We start from the raw sequence: 16,496 nt of genomic DNA, 5'->3' as shown, positions 1-16,496 counted from the left end.
ATCTAAATCTTATTTGTACATTAAATTTAATTCTTTGATAATTGCATCAGTTTTACGAATTTATTATAATCTGCCTTTGCCTGTCCATCTGATTGTACCATCAATTGTCTTGCATCTTGATCTGTAAGTGATACCCCTAGCTTTGAACAAACTTCAGAAAGGCATTCTGGGGTAATAAAACCATCTCCATTAATATCTAGCAGTGAGAACGTTTCTTTTAATTGTTCTTTTAGTGGTGCTGAGTCAATTTGTCTAGAAATAAATCCCGAAAACATTGCGCAGTCTATTGTGTTTGTCAATACTGGTTCTTGCTGCAAACCAGTATTTGCCCTTCCTTTCATCTCACTTAGTAAAATATCTATTTGTTGTGGTGGAATATCAAGACCAATTGATTTGAATGTTTCAAATAAGTCTGATCCACTTATGCTACCGTCCTTGTCCTTGTCAAACAAGTGGAAAATTGTTTGAATATCAGCTAGTCTATTCTCAGAACATTTATTGACTAAAAGATTTGATGATTCTTCAGTGATCATTGTCTAAACTAAAAGGTTTTACTCATAAAATACAATAAAACATGTTATATTATAGGTGTTTAAATGCTCAATGCACACATATTGTATTATGTAGATGGCGGTTTTTTTTTTCAAATTGCCTTTTCTGAGTATGAATTATTCATAAGGGTAAACAGAGTTGTCATGTGAAATTAGAATTGCAAGAATAAACTCTGAGATTAAAATATAACTTTTCTTCAAATTATATGAATAAAAGTTTGACAATGCTATTTATTTGTTTTCTCTCTTGCCTTAATCAGTTGTGACCTCATCTTAAAACAAATATATATATGAAAATACTGAAAATTTAATAAATTAAGAAATATTAATCAACATAGCGCATTCGAATTCTCAAATAAATACTTATGCTATTAATAAACTCAGGTTCTCCTATTTTCAGGTCAATTATTGAAGTATAAGAGAAATAAACCTTTTTGAAACATCTTCCTACAGTAAGAAATGTTTTAAAAAATAAGTTTGTCCCAAATAACTGACATTATTTTTAGTTCCAATATCTACTCATGTATACTTCGAATTTATAAAAAAATAAATAAGGTATATCCTCGAATTATTTTGAACCCTACAAACCATAATCAAGTTTAAAATCATATATTAACAACTATTCTTGAATATTAAGATAATAAAGTTTTTAAAATTACTTCAAATAATAATCATATAATTTGATAAGTTATTGTAAATTGATTTATAATGCAAAATACCAATTAAATGATAAATATCTAGATAGAAGGACTTAAATTCAAATTATATTAGTTTTCTTAATGATATCAATAATGTAATCCAATCCCCATAAAATAATACAACATCAAAAGCCTTTAATATTCAAGAAAAATTTTAAAACAGAAAACATGTTCTGTCAATGTTTCTGTGAACTATTCCTTAGGTTTTCTTTGCTTTAGATCATTCGATTGCTGCGCGTTTTCAACTGTTCTTAAACTTAATAAACATATAACAATTGCAAAAAGTAAAATATGGGTGAGGTTAATATCAAATGTTCTTTTAAACGGAAACAATGTTGACATTACCTTTCCAATGTTCCATTTTGATAGCGGAGGTGTTTGGCACAAGCTCCAAAATTCACCAAATAAGTATAAAGTCAGTCCCGAGAGGCAAATCGTAAAGATACCCATTATAGCACTATCTAAAAATCTAGAATAAGAAACGACCGTCATATTTCAATATATCTTAATCCTTGTCAAATAAACAGAAATAAGTTTAAAGTTTATAAACTAATTCGAATTAATGTTCAAAACGAATACTATACTATGCGTTTATCACGAGAATTCGCGGGAAACAAATTAGACAAGAAAAATCATTGCGTTTAAATTTCAGGGATCCACATTTGAAGTTGGAAAAAAGTTAGAATTAAGTACTTTTCAAAACAGGAACTAATTGGTTCCATAGAATAAATAAACTATATATTAATTTGATCCTTCTTTAACTCAACTTTGTAGTATAAAACTACTATCCTTTTCTATTTTATCACTACATTAGCATTATTACACGTACTATTGTTTCGTTGTTTATCTGTATTTTTTGATATTGATTGCAAATTAAAGTGTGATTCATAAAAATTAAACGTATTTTTATTTGGTATATTATATAAATATTTACTTTTTCTTTGAAGTCTTCGATGTTTTCGTTTGATCTGACTTAGTTGTATTCGCGTTATTTAACAAATATCCTATTTCATAATTACCTTTAATTGGAATAGATTGCTTTTTAGAACATTCTTTGCATAAATTAGGATCTTTTGTCCAAAGACAAGAAAAATGAAGATTTTCTGAACAAGATCCACAAGAAAGTATCTTATTATTTGATGATTCTGAACCTTCGCAAATCGAACAGATTTGAAAATCCGCACATTTTCTCTCAATCAAATTATTGCTTTTAGATTTTGCTTTTTGAAATTCAACTAATGAATTTTTCGGACTTTTAGATGTTATTTCAGTATTTTTTGTTGCAATATTGTTGGTTGTTGATGTTTTTCGCTTTTTAGACTTGTTAAAGTATTCACTATTAAAAATAGTCAATTGTTGAAATGAATTATTCCCAACTAAGTTATTGTATTGAGATTTAGTAAATTTAGAATTATTTAAAGAGTTTCCAGTAAAAGAATCATTTATGCGATCTGAAGAGATTCCATTAAATGAGAATAAATTAACCTCTGTATTTACAGCAGTTCTATTTGTATTTTTAAGTCGGCAATTATCAGAAATGCTTATTCTACCAGAATAGTTAGAACCATTGTTATGATCAACACCAGTACTGTTTTCAGTTAGTGTTTCACCAAGCTGCTCGAAATATTTTCTTAGTATTTCGCCATCATATCTAATAAAGTGTATACTTTGATCTGAAATTGCTAATTTCTCTTTGAGCAATGATCTAATTTCTTTTTGAAGGTTTTTTATTTCATTTAGTTTGCTTTCATAAGAAATTTCCATATCAGGCTGATCTAAATGTTCTATTTCTTTCAAATAGGAAGTTTTTTTTTCATCTAGTTTGCTTTGCGCTTCACTTCCTTTCAAATCAATTTCTCTCATTAGTGAAAGATTACGCAATATCCAACCTGGAAGAAGAGAAATATCCTCCATAAATAGTTCCAAAGAATCTGACATTGTTAAAACGATCATAAAGTCAATATTCTATTATCTATGGGATATTATGAAATTGTTCACTAGTTAATTTAATGAGCGTTTGTTAAAATCGAAACCCGATACAGCGCGCAAGGATATTAAAAAAATACTAAAGGCACGTATATAAAGTGCTTAAAAGTAAATTAGTTGATTTAATAAACTAGAAGCACAATCTACACACAATTTTTATTTATTTTCCCAAAAATTCTCATCAGTGAACTCTGCTGAAGAATGAATAAATGCAAATTTGTTTCCACCCTTTCTAATTGCAGCAATGACATCTTCTCTTTTTATTGTGATTTGATTACTGCCTTCGACCTTCCCACATCTAACGCGTGATTGTTTCTCTGAAATTTCTACAAGCTCCTCAATAAATGATGAGATAGATGTTTGTATTTTGTTCATTGAGGCCTTTGTAAACTTTTTGTCTGTTGAATATTTAACCACTTTACTAACCTTAGAATATGGAATAAGGGCATCACCCCTTGAGTTGTTGTCAAAATTCTTTTCTTCTGAATACATTCTTCGATTCAGTCTGTTCTGTTTAAATTGAATAGCGGGGTAGGCAAGATAAAGAATGCAACTATGGGGAGAATTGATAAAAATTTGACAAAAGTGGGAAGTTTACCGGATAAATTTAGATAAATGTAATTATTCATTATCTGCGATAGGATTTGAATGTACAATGATATCTTTAATCTTTATTTCATTAACTGGCCTGTATGAGTCATCAGTTTCAATATTTTCAATTGTATTTAATGTCTCAAATCCGTCAATAAGCCTTCCAAAAATTACATATTCACCATTCAATTGAGGTAAACTTGAGTATGTGATAAAAAATTGTGAACCATTTGTATTTGGTTTTTTACTGATCCCTTTACCTGCCATTGCGAGGATACCTCTAGTATCAAATTTGAGATTATTATCTAACTCATCTTCAAAATATTTACCATATATGCTTTCCCCACCTTTACCGGTACTTGTAGGGTCGCCACCCTGAACTATAAATCCACTTATATTTTTGTGAAATATTGTATTGTTGTAGTAACCACTAGCAGCAAGTGCGAGAAAATTTTTACATGCCAAAGGACATTGTGAACAAAATAATTCAAATTTTAGGTCTCCGTAATTAGTAACTATCTTTATTGACATTTCTATAGTATGTTTTTATATTTGGTATTAAATATAATATATGTGATCTGAATTTGAAGAATTTTATAATTATTTTCATTTACTAAATTAAGTCAATATTTAAATTTTCATTTAAAAATAACTTAAATCGATCATCAGGGAATTCTTCATATTGATACTTTTTCTATTTTTATTTCAAGTCTACCCCCCCTATTCCCTCCAAAAGGTTTGACATTTTATTAAGAAGTCAAGTAATTGTATTTTGAAAATGATGTTAATCTTTTATATATATTTACTTGCGTGTTTGCTTATATTATATAACGTAGAAGTTTTAAGTTATGAGGAAAACAATTTGTTAAGTAACAATTCTTTAGATCACGATTTATTGTTCCTGACTAATGTGAACGATGAGAATATAATCAAGAATCAATATTCGGAAATCATTTCTTATTTGGTTTCAAAGGGGCATAGAATTTCAATAAAGTCATTTGGAAAATCTCTTTTGGATGGTAATTTAAATCTAATAGAACATGATGAACTTAAATATAAAAATGTTGTTATCTTCGATATTGAACATCATAAATATAAACCTTCTTTCCCCATTATATTTGTTCCTAAAATATTAGAATACATTGACAATGGGGGAAATATCCTTATTTTTGTAGATACAGTTAACGAAAAATATACTAATGAATACAATAAAGGTATAAGAAAGTTGGCAAAAGAATGTGCAGACATAACATTTCTACCGCGAAATACACAACTTGTAGATGTTACCAAAATAAATTCAAGAAAAGATGGGTATATTTATTCTAACAAATGCATAAATTCTGAAGCTTTTCTTTCTTCTGGTACATGTAAAGGTAATGGGGTTTTATTTAAAGGTGTTGGATTTTCAATGAATGTACCTAGTAACGAGTTGATAGTCCCAATTTTGCTTGCATGCGACACATGCATATCTATTTTTAATGAAATAAGTTCGACAGACTTGAGCTTGTTTGGAAATGGGATTTACTCAAGCACCGGAGAAGAAATAGGTTTGGTCGTTTCTATGCAAGCAAGAAATAATGCCAGAGTGACTTTTTCAGGGGATGGTCAATTATGCAGTAATCATGTATTGAATAAAAACAAAAACAATATAAGTTTCTGCAAAGATTTATTATCTTGGACATTTCAACAAAAAGGAATAATAAAAATAAGTGATGTAAGTCACTATAGATTAAATGAATCACCAGAAATCAATGAAAAATATGACAGTACTTTGACATATACGGTTGAAGACACTGTTTTCTTTTCCGCAAAGTTTCATGAATTGGTTGATAATAAATGGAAGGTGTACCGACACGATGACATACAAATCGAATTTACTATGTTAGATCCTTATTTGCGCGTCTTCCTTCATCGCAATGACACAGATTCGAGAACTACCACCTTCACAACAAAATTTAAAGTACCTGAGATTTGGGGGGTGTTTAAATTTGTTATAAATCACAATAAACTGGGGTACAACTCTATTTTTTACGAGTCACTTGCAACTGTAAGAAACTTTCGCCACGACCAGAACCCAAGGTTTGTCATATCAGGGTTTCCTTATTACACAAGTTTTATTTTTACGGTTGTTTCCATCTGCTACTTTACGTTTTTGTTTATATTTTACGATTTCAGCTCTATTGATTGAACGAGAGTTGATTAAACTGACATTTTAATAGTTATTCTGAATTTTGTTTAGCGCATTTAAATTTTTTTTTTTTTCTACTTGACTTGGGGATCAACTGTAAGCATTATTAATATGAGTTGTAAGGGAATTTTTCTTTCAACATCAACATTAGTTGTTTTTCTTTATGTTTCATTTACTTTTTTTGGTATACCATTCATTAGCTGTTATTTGGAATTACCAGTAAGTTTAAACTTTTTTTTACTTATTCTTTCATAATTTGTAAACAAGTCAATATTTCTCTCTCCACTTAGGCTGTCCTCATATTTATCGGCTATTTACGCAACCATTTTATTTTTTCTATTGACTTTTGTAATAGTTACAGTTATTATTGAAGAAAGGTAACACCCCTCTGTCTCAAGAATTGGAATCTAAGACAAGTATTTAATGAAATTTATTTACAAATTCTAATTAAAGATCATCTATAAGGACAATCGGCAAATTAATGGTGTCTTATAACCAATTAAATCGACCTATTTGGCATACCATTAATGATCACCTAATAAAATATGTGTTTCATCTAAAAACACCAGTTCAAAAAGCTTCTACAACAATTATATGCAAATATATTGTTTCGTTAGTAATAATAATTAAAAAATAACGACAGTTTATATTGACTTATTTCATCGAAACCGAGTTTCTGTCCTAAACAGAAAATAGAAATGTTCTAAATCTAGAGAGAGCAATAACAGGGACATTGATACTTAGACATTTGATTCACTATCTGATATACAATCAATTATATTCGTTTTATGAATTTGATAAGACCTAAAATTTACTAATCAGAGGTTTGAATAAATCAAGATTGTCACTACCACCGCCAAAAAAAAATTTTGAAGAGTTCTTTAATTTGTGGGGTGTTGTATGCGGGAAGTTGCAGACGAATATAACGTGATTTTCACTTTCTAGGAGGAAATTGGGAGGATAGAAATAAAAAGGCATTTATTTGGAAGGTTTTCGCTTTAATTATTTAAAATAGTGGTTTTCGCTTAAGGTTGATAATATTCCTTCTTATTTCAAAGATATTTCTATTTTGTCACTCGGTAAAATAGATTTATTGACAGTGAGAAGAAAAATGATCACAAAAAAATTTTCAAACCAAGCAAGTACAGACAACATTCCCTCAAAGACTATTCGTCCTGAGCAGTGGTTCCCATGGAAAAGTTTTGGAAAGTTACTAAATGATGCGATATTGGAGATGGGATGGCAGGAAAGATATTCTGCACTACGAGATATCGTAATTGATTATGGAAAGGAAAAAAGCGGTCACCTAACTATTAATGAATTCTTCAAGGTTCTTGAGGATAACCCAATTACAGAGAAACAGTACAGGAGTGTTTTCTACAATTTAATGGATAGAAATCAGGATGGGATTGTAAGTGAGATTGAATTCATATCAGGGATGTTGAGTTTGAGCCCCTTGGCAACTAATGATCCCAGTACAAATATTGGACAACTCAGGCTACAATTTATTTTTCTTTATTATGATACTGACAGAAATGGGTTGTTAAATTTAAATGAATTGAAGCGTATGTTACTACATATATCAGAAATTCGATCATTAGTGAGAAATACGTCTTCAATTACAGAGTCTAAAGCAAGAGAATATGCAATCCACCTTATTGCTCACTATGATGGTATCTTTGGATTCAATGCCTTCTTTAGCTCTGTAAAGAACAATATTTTAAAAGGAACTGGATGGTTGCTTAGAACCCATCTTGATCTGGTTGATTTTGTGAACAACGATCATATTAATAATAATTCTTTAGGCAATGAGTTTAAAAATCATGATATGAACTTGAGTGTTTCAGAAATATGTTCTGAAATTAAATCAGATGGGATCACCATTAACTGTAATTCAGAAAATTTGCCGCAAAAATGTTTCAAGAAAATATGTGGAATTAAAAATGAGCACGGTTTGATAAGAATTGTTAATGGTCTTCAATTTCGCTCTAACATGAAGTTATGCAAGCGTACAATTGAATATTATATGAACGTTTCACAGAATGTAAAACTAGATTACCAAGCAAATCAAGATTTGTTATATGTTAATAATATACTAAATCATCTAGAAATAATTGAACTATGTGACCAGGTTGTAGAGGTAATAAGGAATGAGAATAGCTTAATAAGGATCAACAAAGAAAATAATGCCATACGTATATTTGGTGGTTTATATGGTCAATTATCTGACCTTCTGAGTTTATTTGAAAGTTTCTCGTGGCCACACTACCAAAAAGGTGATATTTTATCAATGAAATATGTTTTTTTAGGAGATTACATTGACTTTGGCGAATTATCTCTTGAGATAATATGTCTGTTGTTCTCCTTAAAGATATTATATCCTGATAGAATTTTTCTTCTTCGCGGAAATCACGAAGACGTATCTATAAATATTTCATCTGGCTTTCTTGATGAATGTAACAAGAAGTTTGGGTCTAATGGTCAATTCCTGTGGGAAAGAATCAATGATGTTTTTGAGTTCTTATCTTTGGCAATCCTCATAAACGACAGTATAATGTGTTTGCATTCTGGAATTGGAAAAAATATCAAAAAATTGGAACATCTGGAAAATATTTCAAAACCAATACATGTTAGTTCGGACTTTCTCATCCGCGAGAATTTCCAGAATCAACTTGAGAATAAGGAAGAGACCGTGCGTATTCTTGATTGTTTATGGTCTGAAATAATTGATTCCAATAATTCCGTTTACAATTTCAATGAGAATAAAGAGTGTATAAACGAGACCGATGTCGAGTATAATGATGAGAATTCGGAAAGCATTAAATATTTTAAATTTGATACGAAAGATGTTGTCAATTTCATTTCCAACAATAATATTGAATTAATTGTAAGGACGAGTGAAAATTGTAGAAATGGTTGTGAATCACACGCGAATGACAAGATTATAACGGTAACTTCTGCTGCAAATACTCGTGGAATAAACAATAGTTGCGTCTCGTCTCTGGTAATCACATATAATAACGGAAATTTATTAAAATTTATCCAAACTTTAAAATTTGAAAAATCAGAGAACTATTATTTTGAAGATAATTGCCAAGGGACAAAAGAGAAATTTTATAAGAGTTTTGAAAGGGTAAATTATAATCCCAATTCATGTTTTAATTACAACAAACCCTCTAAAATATCTATTAGAGGTGGTGCATTACTTACTAGTCCAAATAATTCGAATAACTACTTCTCAAGTAGCCCTAGAAGTAGTAGCAAGATAAAAAATATCGATGAAAGCCCAATAACCCCTGCAAAGATCAAGAATTTATATGGTAAGCCGATAAATTTGACTGCAATTTGATTATTTAGCATCACTAATACCGAAATATATAGCTATTATATGATATCTTTTATTTCTCTCTTTCTCTTTTCTATAGGGGCCTTGGGATTCCCAGACTCGTAAAAGCATCTAAGTAATTCTATTGCTTTTTTCTCACATATCCCATGTTTGAAGATGAGGTTTTTATCCCCCATCAGTTTATTATAGTTTAGAACAGATCCACATCCACCGAATCTGTCATTTCTGCATCCATAATAGATGTTTCTTATTCCTTTGGATTATTAAAAACTGTTGATGATGTCCTTAATTTACTCACCTGACTGATTAATAAATCCAATACACATTATGCAAGGTTCTACAGTAACGAATAAATCATATGAACTGCAGATTCTTTTTGGAAGTCTTTCGTATATATTTTTATTTCTTGTATTGATATTTCTTCTTATTGGCTCAATTCCAATAAGTTTATCTACCAACTCTTCAAGTGCAACAATTTCACAGTGCTTTGTCCCCTAAAAGAACTTCATTTTTAATTTATGCTATTATTCACTAAATAACTTACATTTTTCATACAATTTGTTTTGTTATGTGCAATAGACTCAATCTTCTTAGTGAGTCTATTCACAATAACACATCCAACAGGAGTCTCGTCATTATATAATGCCTGTTCAGCCTAATAATCAGCTTTATTTAAGATTATTAAATATAGATATTGACTTACCACCTTCAATGCCTCACCCATGTAAAACTCGAGCTCACCGAAAGAATAAACCATAATAAAGAAAAATTTGTTAGCGCACTTAATTGACCGCTGGTAATTAAAATTTAATTATTTTCTCGAGGAATATTTCAAATTTGAAATAAATATAGGTTGTCAGTTTATTATATTTTGTCTTTATTTTACGGTGTTTTGATATATATATACATCAAAAACTGGACCATCCATTCAAATAAGCTCTTTTGAAATTTCACTAAAATTTTTACCACTGTGAATTGACAAATAGCAACAATCGCCTCAACACTACTTCAATAATACCAGATAATTAACTTATAATTCAAGACGAAAATTTAACTGTTAAATCAAACTTCTACGTAACATAGAATCTCAAACTAATTAAATCATATATAAGGCATTATTGAGCAATTTAGAGGTAATTTACTTGAAAAAAAAAGGAAAAAAAAAAAACTATAATTTCTGAGCCCTTAGGGGCGTTATTTGGAGCGACCCTGCCTTGCTCAAAAGCTTTATTCTCCAATCATGATATCTTCGAACACTACTAATCTCTTCCTCTACCGCTGTGTTAACTATATAGTCATTTGATTTGCAATGATCACTATAATTGTCAATGGAAGTAACATAATTATTCAATTTTCCGTCTCTACATGGAGTAGATGAGTCCACAACGCTATATTTGACAGTATTATTAGGACTACCCCGTTTATCATTTGCATTTTTGCTGCTTCCTCTGCTTTCTGCATCCTTTGTTGAATCATTTTTGTCTTCATGTTCACATTTATATTTGTTTTCTGATTCACGTGTGTTGACTATAGAACGGGCAGTGTTGTTACGTCCTTTTCTTCCTCTATTTCCAATCTGTTTGTTGATACTATTTGTATTTTCACTGCACTTTATCAAAAAACTTTCGTTTTCAAGCTTGTTAAATAGAGTCTCATAATAAATCAACTTCTTTCTCTCTCTCGCACTCATTGAAGGGTCAAAATGAGCAAGATCCCAACGTGGTCCATCCCAAATTAAATTTTTCTTATATTTCTTTTTATTGTTTGTATCTGAATTCTTTTCTTTCTTCTCATCAATTACGCCTTCATTTTCAACAGTAGTTAAAAAATTTCCATCAATAACATCTAACCTATCAATCGAGGCAGCATCCCTTTCAGAAATTGGAAGCATACTTTCTAAAGATTAAAAGATTTCAGGCTCCTTCTTTGAAATCATATATGAATAACAAAATTATTGTCACATTACTAGTATTTGTTTCAATAAATGTTCATTTCTACTAGATGGAATAAATTTCACAACACGGATTTACATCCCGCCTTCTCTTTGCACCGAAGTCCATTTAAATTGGTGAGCTTTAACAATTTTTTAATGAGAAACTACAGACTAAAGCTTACTAAATAAGTTATTCCATGCTTATTGAATTGTACCTTTAACATAATTTCCCTATTTCCTCATACTATTCTCATTTAATATTAATTTAATTTAAACTACATCTTTGATCCTATCATTTTTTTTTGTTTTTGATTTCTATTCTATTTCAATGTCTGTGGTTAACAAATTAACTGTCTTATCAAGTGTTCTGATTACTTATAATAGCCTACTTCCTCTTGTCTTACATAATCAGCTCTTAACAGTTATTATTTAAGTTCTCTCTACCAAATCAATACAATGAAGTGAGATAAAATCGCAACTGAAACTGATACATTAAATCAATAAATAGACGTGAATACCTACTTTTGTGATATTTATATTCATTTGTATATATTGGAATTTTTTTAATGGTCAGAAGTTGCGCCCCGAGCATGAGATCTTGCGCTTTTAGATCTACATGTAATTTCAAACCTTTTTGATATAAGTAGTTCAAGTATGATTCTTCTCCGTGGAAGTAAGTACATTTACTAATTGTAAATCTAATTAAATAAACAGTATTGAATAAATATACTTTAAAATGTTCAAATGCACTGGTTTGGGAAAATCCCAATCTAATGATAACGGAATATATAAATACCAAGTCAATATCACAACTGCCAAAGAGATAAACCCAGGTAAATATAATCAAGGTTTAAACTATAAAGAAACTTCTAGAATGAATCCTGAATCAATTTTTGGAAAAATTTCTGATAAGAAAAATTATTCTCAAAAAAGAAAAGTGCATACATGTAACGAAAAGAAAGAGGCAATTAAAAGAAAAATGCGAAGCAAATTCTGCTTCGATAACATTAAAGATGTAAACTCATATTTAAAAACCAGTAAAAAGAATTTTGAAGTAACTCCTGATACACTACTTGGTTGTTATGCAAATCTAACAAAAATGGGGATGAGCATAGATGATTATTTTGTAATATTGTCGAGAATAAATGGTAACAAAAGATCAAAAGAGAGCCGAGGAATAATGATTGATCAAGATTCTGAAAAAATAGTTGGCAGTCGTCCGAAATTATATTGGGCAAGGCATTTAGCTACAGGTTTTCCTGTTGTAATTAAGGTTGTTTCAAAAACCAGAATTTATTCCTCCTTTTCGGGTGATCATTCTATTTGGAATAAATTATGTTTAAAACTTCTGAATCTTCCATACCATCCAAATGTAATGAGAATATATCAAATACTTGAAGATGATGAATATTTCTACCTGGTCATGGAGGGATTAGAAGGTGGAGAACTGTTTCAGTTTCTAATTACGGAACAGGCAATTCCAGAAGAAACTTGCAAATATATAATAAGGCAGATTTTAGAAAGTGTAAACCACCTACATTGTTCTAAAATCCTGCACAGAGACGTTAAACCGGAGAATATTATGTTCAGATACAAGAGAAAAGAGGAAAATGCATCCTCGCCCAAATCATCTCTTTCAATTTCTACCGACGGAAGTTATATCGGAAATAGAGACCCACAAGAGAACGAAAAGGAATCGGGAATAACACATTTATCTCTAAAAACCTCTAGAGAGTATTTCGAAGTTGTACTAGTCGACTTTGACACATGTGAAATAGTAGAGGAAATATCACATATACAAATGGTAAGAATGAAAAAAAGATTAGTCGGCACATTTGGTTACTTAGCACCAGAAGTTTTGAGTGGAGGTGAATATTCAACCGCCTCAGATTTGTGGAGCATTGGAATAATACTGTATATATTGATGACTGGGATACCACCTTTAAGAATTGACTTAATGTGCGACTATTCTAAAGCAATGGAAGTATTGAAAGTAGTTAATGATCAAGGTGGTTTTCAATTTGACGCCCCACCACTCCCCGAGTTTCCTCTAGCACAAGACTTATGCATAAGACTCCTACAATGGGATCCAAAGAAAAGGCTACAGTCGTGCCAGCAGGCTTTGAAGCACCCCTGGTTAATTGACTCTTTTAAATACAATCCTGTTGGACCAATCTACAAAAGAGCATTCACTGACACCAAATCGGAATCAACAACTACAAAAAGTGGAATTGAAAAAAAAACCGAAACAGAAGAGGTCAGAAAAAAATAAATTGCGAGAACTTATATTCAAAAATCCCAGGATAACATGGGACAGCAAAAAATATTAAATTCATTTCTCTCATAGAAAAATAATCAAGCATAACCTTCCGCTTTGTTGCTATACTAAAAGCAACCATATAAATTTTAAATGTGAACTAAGTTAAATTCCCTATCATTTTAGTTTTTTTTTTTTTATTCCGTTATATAAATAAGAATATTTATTGCTAAATGACATCAAAAGCGCCCATTTAAATTTCCCCACACCTCATGTTTGAAGATAAGGTCTAGTATTGTTCAATTGTATTTAGTTTGGTTAAACAAAATTCTAAGGTGAACAAAAAATTTCTTTATTCAGTGCCAAAATAGCTTCAAAAATGCAAAATAGGCTTTCTGACCAGGAGCTTACAGAGCAACTCTCACATGTTTACAAAGATTTTTTACAAAATGATGATGAATACTATTCAAAAATAAAGCAAATTGCAATTGAGAACATTGATTCCACTCGTCTGATTATAGAATTAGGTGATCTAAGAAGAATAAGTGATGAACTCCCTCAAAAGATTATTGAAGATCCATACCTTTATGTATCTCCCTTCGAAGACGTTATGAAGGATTTGATAGGTCTTGAGAGAGAAATTGGAAAAGGTCTAACAAAGGCATCACATTTAAACCCAAGGATTGGATTTAGTGGCTGGTTTGGGAGGAATCACCTAACTCCTCGCGGACTATCATCAAAAAACGTAAATCAAATGGTGTGTGTAGAAGGTATTGTTTCGCAATGTTCAATTGTAAAACCAAAATTAGTTAAGTCAGTTCATGTTTCAAGAGCACATTTAATAGGAAAAGAAAAAAATAACGAGAATTCTTCTAATACTTATGTTGAGGTTAGAGGTCATCGTGATATTTCATGTCTAGTTAAGGACAGATACCTCCAGAGTGGCGTGCCCACTGAGGATAGTCAAGGAAACAAAATGGAAGTCGAAATAGGTTTGTGTAGTTACAAAGACAGTCAAAAGTTGATCTTGCAGGAGTTGCCTGAGATGATACCCACAGGGCAACTACCAAGAAGTGTTGAAGTAATTGTTGAAGATGACTTAGTTGAATCTACAAAACCAGGTGACCGAATAAAAATTGTTGGTGTGTACAAGCCACTTGGAAAGAAAGATGGGGGTTCAATAACAGGAATATTCAAAGTTATTATTATTGCAAATAACATTCAGCTGCTCAATAAGAACGTATCTTCCCCGGATATTTCTCCACAGGAAATCAAAATTATGAAGGAAATATCAAGTAGAAATGATACATTCGATCTGCTCTCAAGATCATTTGCTTCGTCTTTGTGTGGTCACGAATATGTGAAAAAAGGGTTACTTTTGGGTATTCTTGGTGGTGCGGAACACAATCTCGAGAATGGTACACATATCAGAGGCGATATCCATACACTGTTAATCGGGGAACCATCTTGTGGAAAGTCCCAATTACTTAGATTTGTAATGCTTATTGCTCCCCTTGCTATTAGTACTACAGGTAGAGGTTGTTCCGGAGTTGGTCTAACTGCCGCCGTTACACACGACCCAGAGACTAAGGAAAGGAGGCTGGAAGCTGGGGCAACGGTTCTTGCAGATAGAGGTATCGTCTGTATTGATGAATTTGACAAGATGAGTTTTTCAGATAGAGTTTCTATTCATGAGGTAATGGAGCAACAAAGAGTTACAATTGCGAAGGCAGGTATACAGGCATCATTGAATGCAAGATGCTCGATTTTTGCCGCAGCAAACCCTGTTTATGGGCAATTCGATGATAGAATTGAATTGAACAAGCAAATCTCATTTCCAGATTCTCTGTTATCAAGATTTGATTTGATATTTGTCATAAGAGACTCGAAAACACCGGAACATGATCGTAGGATTGCAGCACAAGTACTTGCACAAGTACGTTTTAATAAAAGCATAAGCACTGATAAACCTGATAAGTCAAATAACATCGTTATTCAACCCGAAATTAATGAAGATGGAACATATGACACAAACGATATAAATAATATCTGGCAAATTCCCTCCTATAAACATACAAATCGTTCGGATAAGTCAAAAGATGCAAGTGATAAAGTCAAGATTCTAAAGATGTCATTTTTAAGAAAGTACATCCATTATTGTAAATATGTTAGGAATGTTCCCAGAATTTCCGATGAGGCTGCAGAATTGGTGGCGAAAATATTTACAGGTTTGAGAGTTAAATGCCTAAATAAGTTCAATGGAACTTCGGTTTGTACCACAAGGACGCTGGAAGGGATAATTAGACTTGCTACTGCTCATGCAAAATTGAAGATGAGGGATTTAGTTACACCTGAAGATGTAACGGTAGCATTTGAATTATTGAATTATTCTCTTTTCGGTGAAGTTGGTGGGATCGATTTTCTAAATAATGAAGTGTTTGAGGATAATGAAAATGATATCAACAGAGTTGAAGATGTTACGAGGAATAAGAAAAGGGAGCAGAAGATTCATAAGAGGAAAAACAATGATGAGTCCGAAGATAGTTTGGTTGCACCCCCCCCAACCTCAACAGTAACTCCAAGCAGAGAACTAAACTTTAGAGAGTTCACTGAACGTGGACATCAAGTTGCCCTGGCTGCAGCAGACATACTTAGAGAAAACAGTGTAAATTCTGACGGTCAAAGGTCACAAACGGAAAAAATTAAGGTGATAACTGCTTTAATTGCGGAACACTTCTCAGACTCAGGATTAGAAGCTATACCTGAAGCTGAATTATGCTTCATTATTTTTGAAAAACTATCTAAAATCGAAAGTTCACACGAAATAACTTATGATGATATAAAGGAGGTAATAAAAATGCTTGAAAAAGAAAATAAGATAATGATTGTAAACAATACGGTATACTCTATTGTCTAATGACTAATTATTAGGTAAATTCAGTAACT

General features: G+C 31.3%; 11 protein-coding genes across 11 annotated transcripts; 4 read left to right on the top strand and 7 right to left on the bottom strand.

Moving 5' to 3' along the window:
• Nucleotides 1-26: 26 nt before the first annotated feature.
• Nucleotides 27-533, bottom strand: FG386_002513 (calmodulin; the record flags this gene model as incomplete). Its single annotated transcript, XM_067341875.1, has 1 exon — nucleotides 27-533. One exon carries the CDS (start codon nucleotides 531-533, stop codon nucleotides 27-29), a length of 507 nt encoding a protein of 168 aa, XP_067197983.1.
• Nucleotides 534-1,441: 908 nt separating this feature from the next.
• Nucleotides 1,442-1,741, bottom strand: FG386_002512 (apicomplexan small protein; the record flags this gene model as incomplete). The annotated part of the gene is made up of 1 exon (XM_067341874.1): nucleotides 1,442-1,741. The coding sequence occupies one exon, from the start codon at nucleotides 1,739-1,741 to the stop codon at nucleotides 1,442-1,444; it is 300 nt and encodes a 99-aa protein (XP_067197982.1).
• A 438-nt stretch (nucleotides 1,742-2,179) lies between these two features.
• Nucleotides 2,180-3,187, bottom strand: FG386_002511 (uncharacterized protein; the record flags this gene model as incomplete). Its single annotated transcript, XM_067341873.1, has 1 exon — nucleotides 2,180-3,187. One exon carries the CDS (start codon nucleotides 3,185-3,187, stop codon nucleotides 2,180-2,182), a length of 1,008 nt encoding a protein of 335 aa, XP_067197981.1.
• A 204-nt stretch (nucleotides 3,188-3,391) lies between these two features.
• On the bottom strand, nucleotides 3,392-3,727 carry FG386_002510 (uncharacterized protein; the record flags this gene model as incomplete). Its single annotated transcript, XM_067341872.1, has 1 exon — nucleotides 3,392-3,727. One exon carries the CDS (start codon nucleotides 3,725-3,727, stop codon nucleotides 3,392-3,394), a length of 336 nt encoding a protein of 111 aa, XP_067197980.1.
• A 129-nt stretch (nucleotides 3,728-3,856) lies between these two features.
• Nucleotides 3,857-4,357, bottom strand: FG386_002509 (cyclophilin-like protein; the record flags this gene model as incomplete). The annotated part of the gene is made up of 1 exon (XM_067341871.1): nucleotides 3,857-4,357. One exon carries the CDS (start codon nucleotides 4,355-4,357, stop codon nucleotides 3,857-3,859), a length of 501 nt encoding a protein of 166 aa, XP_067197979.1.
• Nucleotides 4,358-4,604: 247 nt separating this feature from the next.
• FG386_002507 (dolichyl-diphosphooligosaccharide-protein glycosyltransferase beta subunit) lies at nucleotides 4,605-6,014 on the top strand (the record flags this gene model as incomplete). The annotated part of the gene is made up of 1 exon (XM_067341869.1): nucleotides 4,605-6,014. One exon carries the CDS (start codon nucleotides 4,605-4,607, stop codon nucleotides 6,012-6,014), a length of 1,410 nt encoding a protein of 469 aa, XP_067197977.1.
• A 1,111-nt stretch (nucleotides 6,015-7,125) lies between these two features.
• FG386_002506 (calcineurin like phosphatase with 3x Efhand domains at N-terminus) lies at nucleotides 7,126-9,363 on the top strand (the record flags this gene model as incomplete). The annotated part of the gene is made up of 1 exon (XM_067341868.1): nucleotides 7,126-9,363. The coding sequence occupies one exon, from the start codon at nucleotides 7,126-7,128 to the stop codon at nucleotides 9,361-9,363; it is 2,238 nt and encodes a 745-aa protein (XP_067197976.1).
• Nucleotides 9,364-9,398: 35 nt separating this feature from the next.
• FG386_002505 (uncharacterized protein) lies at nucleotides 9,399-10,117 on the bottom strand (the record flags this gene model as incomplete). The annotated part of the gene is made up of 4 exons (XM_067341867.1): nucleotides 9,399-9,613; nucleotides 9,659-9,854; nucleotides 9,905-10,015; nucleotides 10,064-10,117. The coding sequence occupies 4 exons, from the start codon at nucleotides 10,115-10,117 to the stop codon at nucleotides 9,399-9,401; spliced, it is 576 nt and encodes a 191-aa protein (XP_067197975.1).
• Nucleotides 10,118-10,528: 411 nt separating this feature from the next.
• FG386_002504 (uncharacterized protein) lies at nucleotides 10,529-11,251 on the bottom strand (the record flags this gene model as incomplete). Its single annotated transcript, XM_067341866.1, has 1 exon — nucleotides 10,529-11,251. One exon carries the CDS (start codon nucleotides 11,249-11,251, stop codon nucleotides 10,529-10,531), a length of 723 nt encoding a protein of 240 aa, XP_067197974.1.
• Nucleotides 11,252-12,029: 778 nt separating this feature from the next.
• On the top strand, nucleotides 12,030-13,565 carry FG386_002503 (protein kinase domain; the record flags this gene model as incomplete). Its single annotated transcript, XM_067341865.1, has 1 exon — nucleotides 12,030-13,565. One exon carries the CDS (start codon nucleotides 12,030-12,032, stop codon nucleotides 13,563-13,565), a length of 1,536 nt encoding a protein of 511 aa, XP_067197973.1.
• Nucleotides 13,566-13,929: 364 nt separating this feature from the next.
• FG386_002502 (replication origin activator 2) lies at nucleotides 13,930-16,467 on the top strand (the record flags this gene model as incomplete). Its single annotated transcript, XM_067341864.1, has 1 exon — nucleotides 13,930-16,467. One exon carries the CDS (start codon nucleotides 13,930-13,932, stop codon nucleotides 16,465-16,467), a length of 2,538 nt encoding a protein of 845 aa, XP_067197972.1.
• Between the last annotated feature and the right edge of the window lie 29 nt (nucleotides 16,468-16,496).

This window comes from Cryptosporidium ryanae, assembly GCF_009792415.1.
Source record: "Cryptosporidium ryanae isolate 45019 chromosome Unknown contig_43, whole genome shotgun sequence".
NCBI lineage: Eukaryota > Apicomplexa > Conoidasida > Eucoccidiorida > Cryptosporidiidae > Cryptosporidium > Cryptosporidium ryanae.
This window is presented reverse-complemented; position numbering and strand designations above follow the sequence as displayed.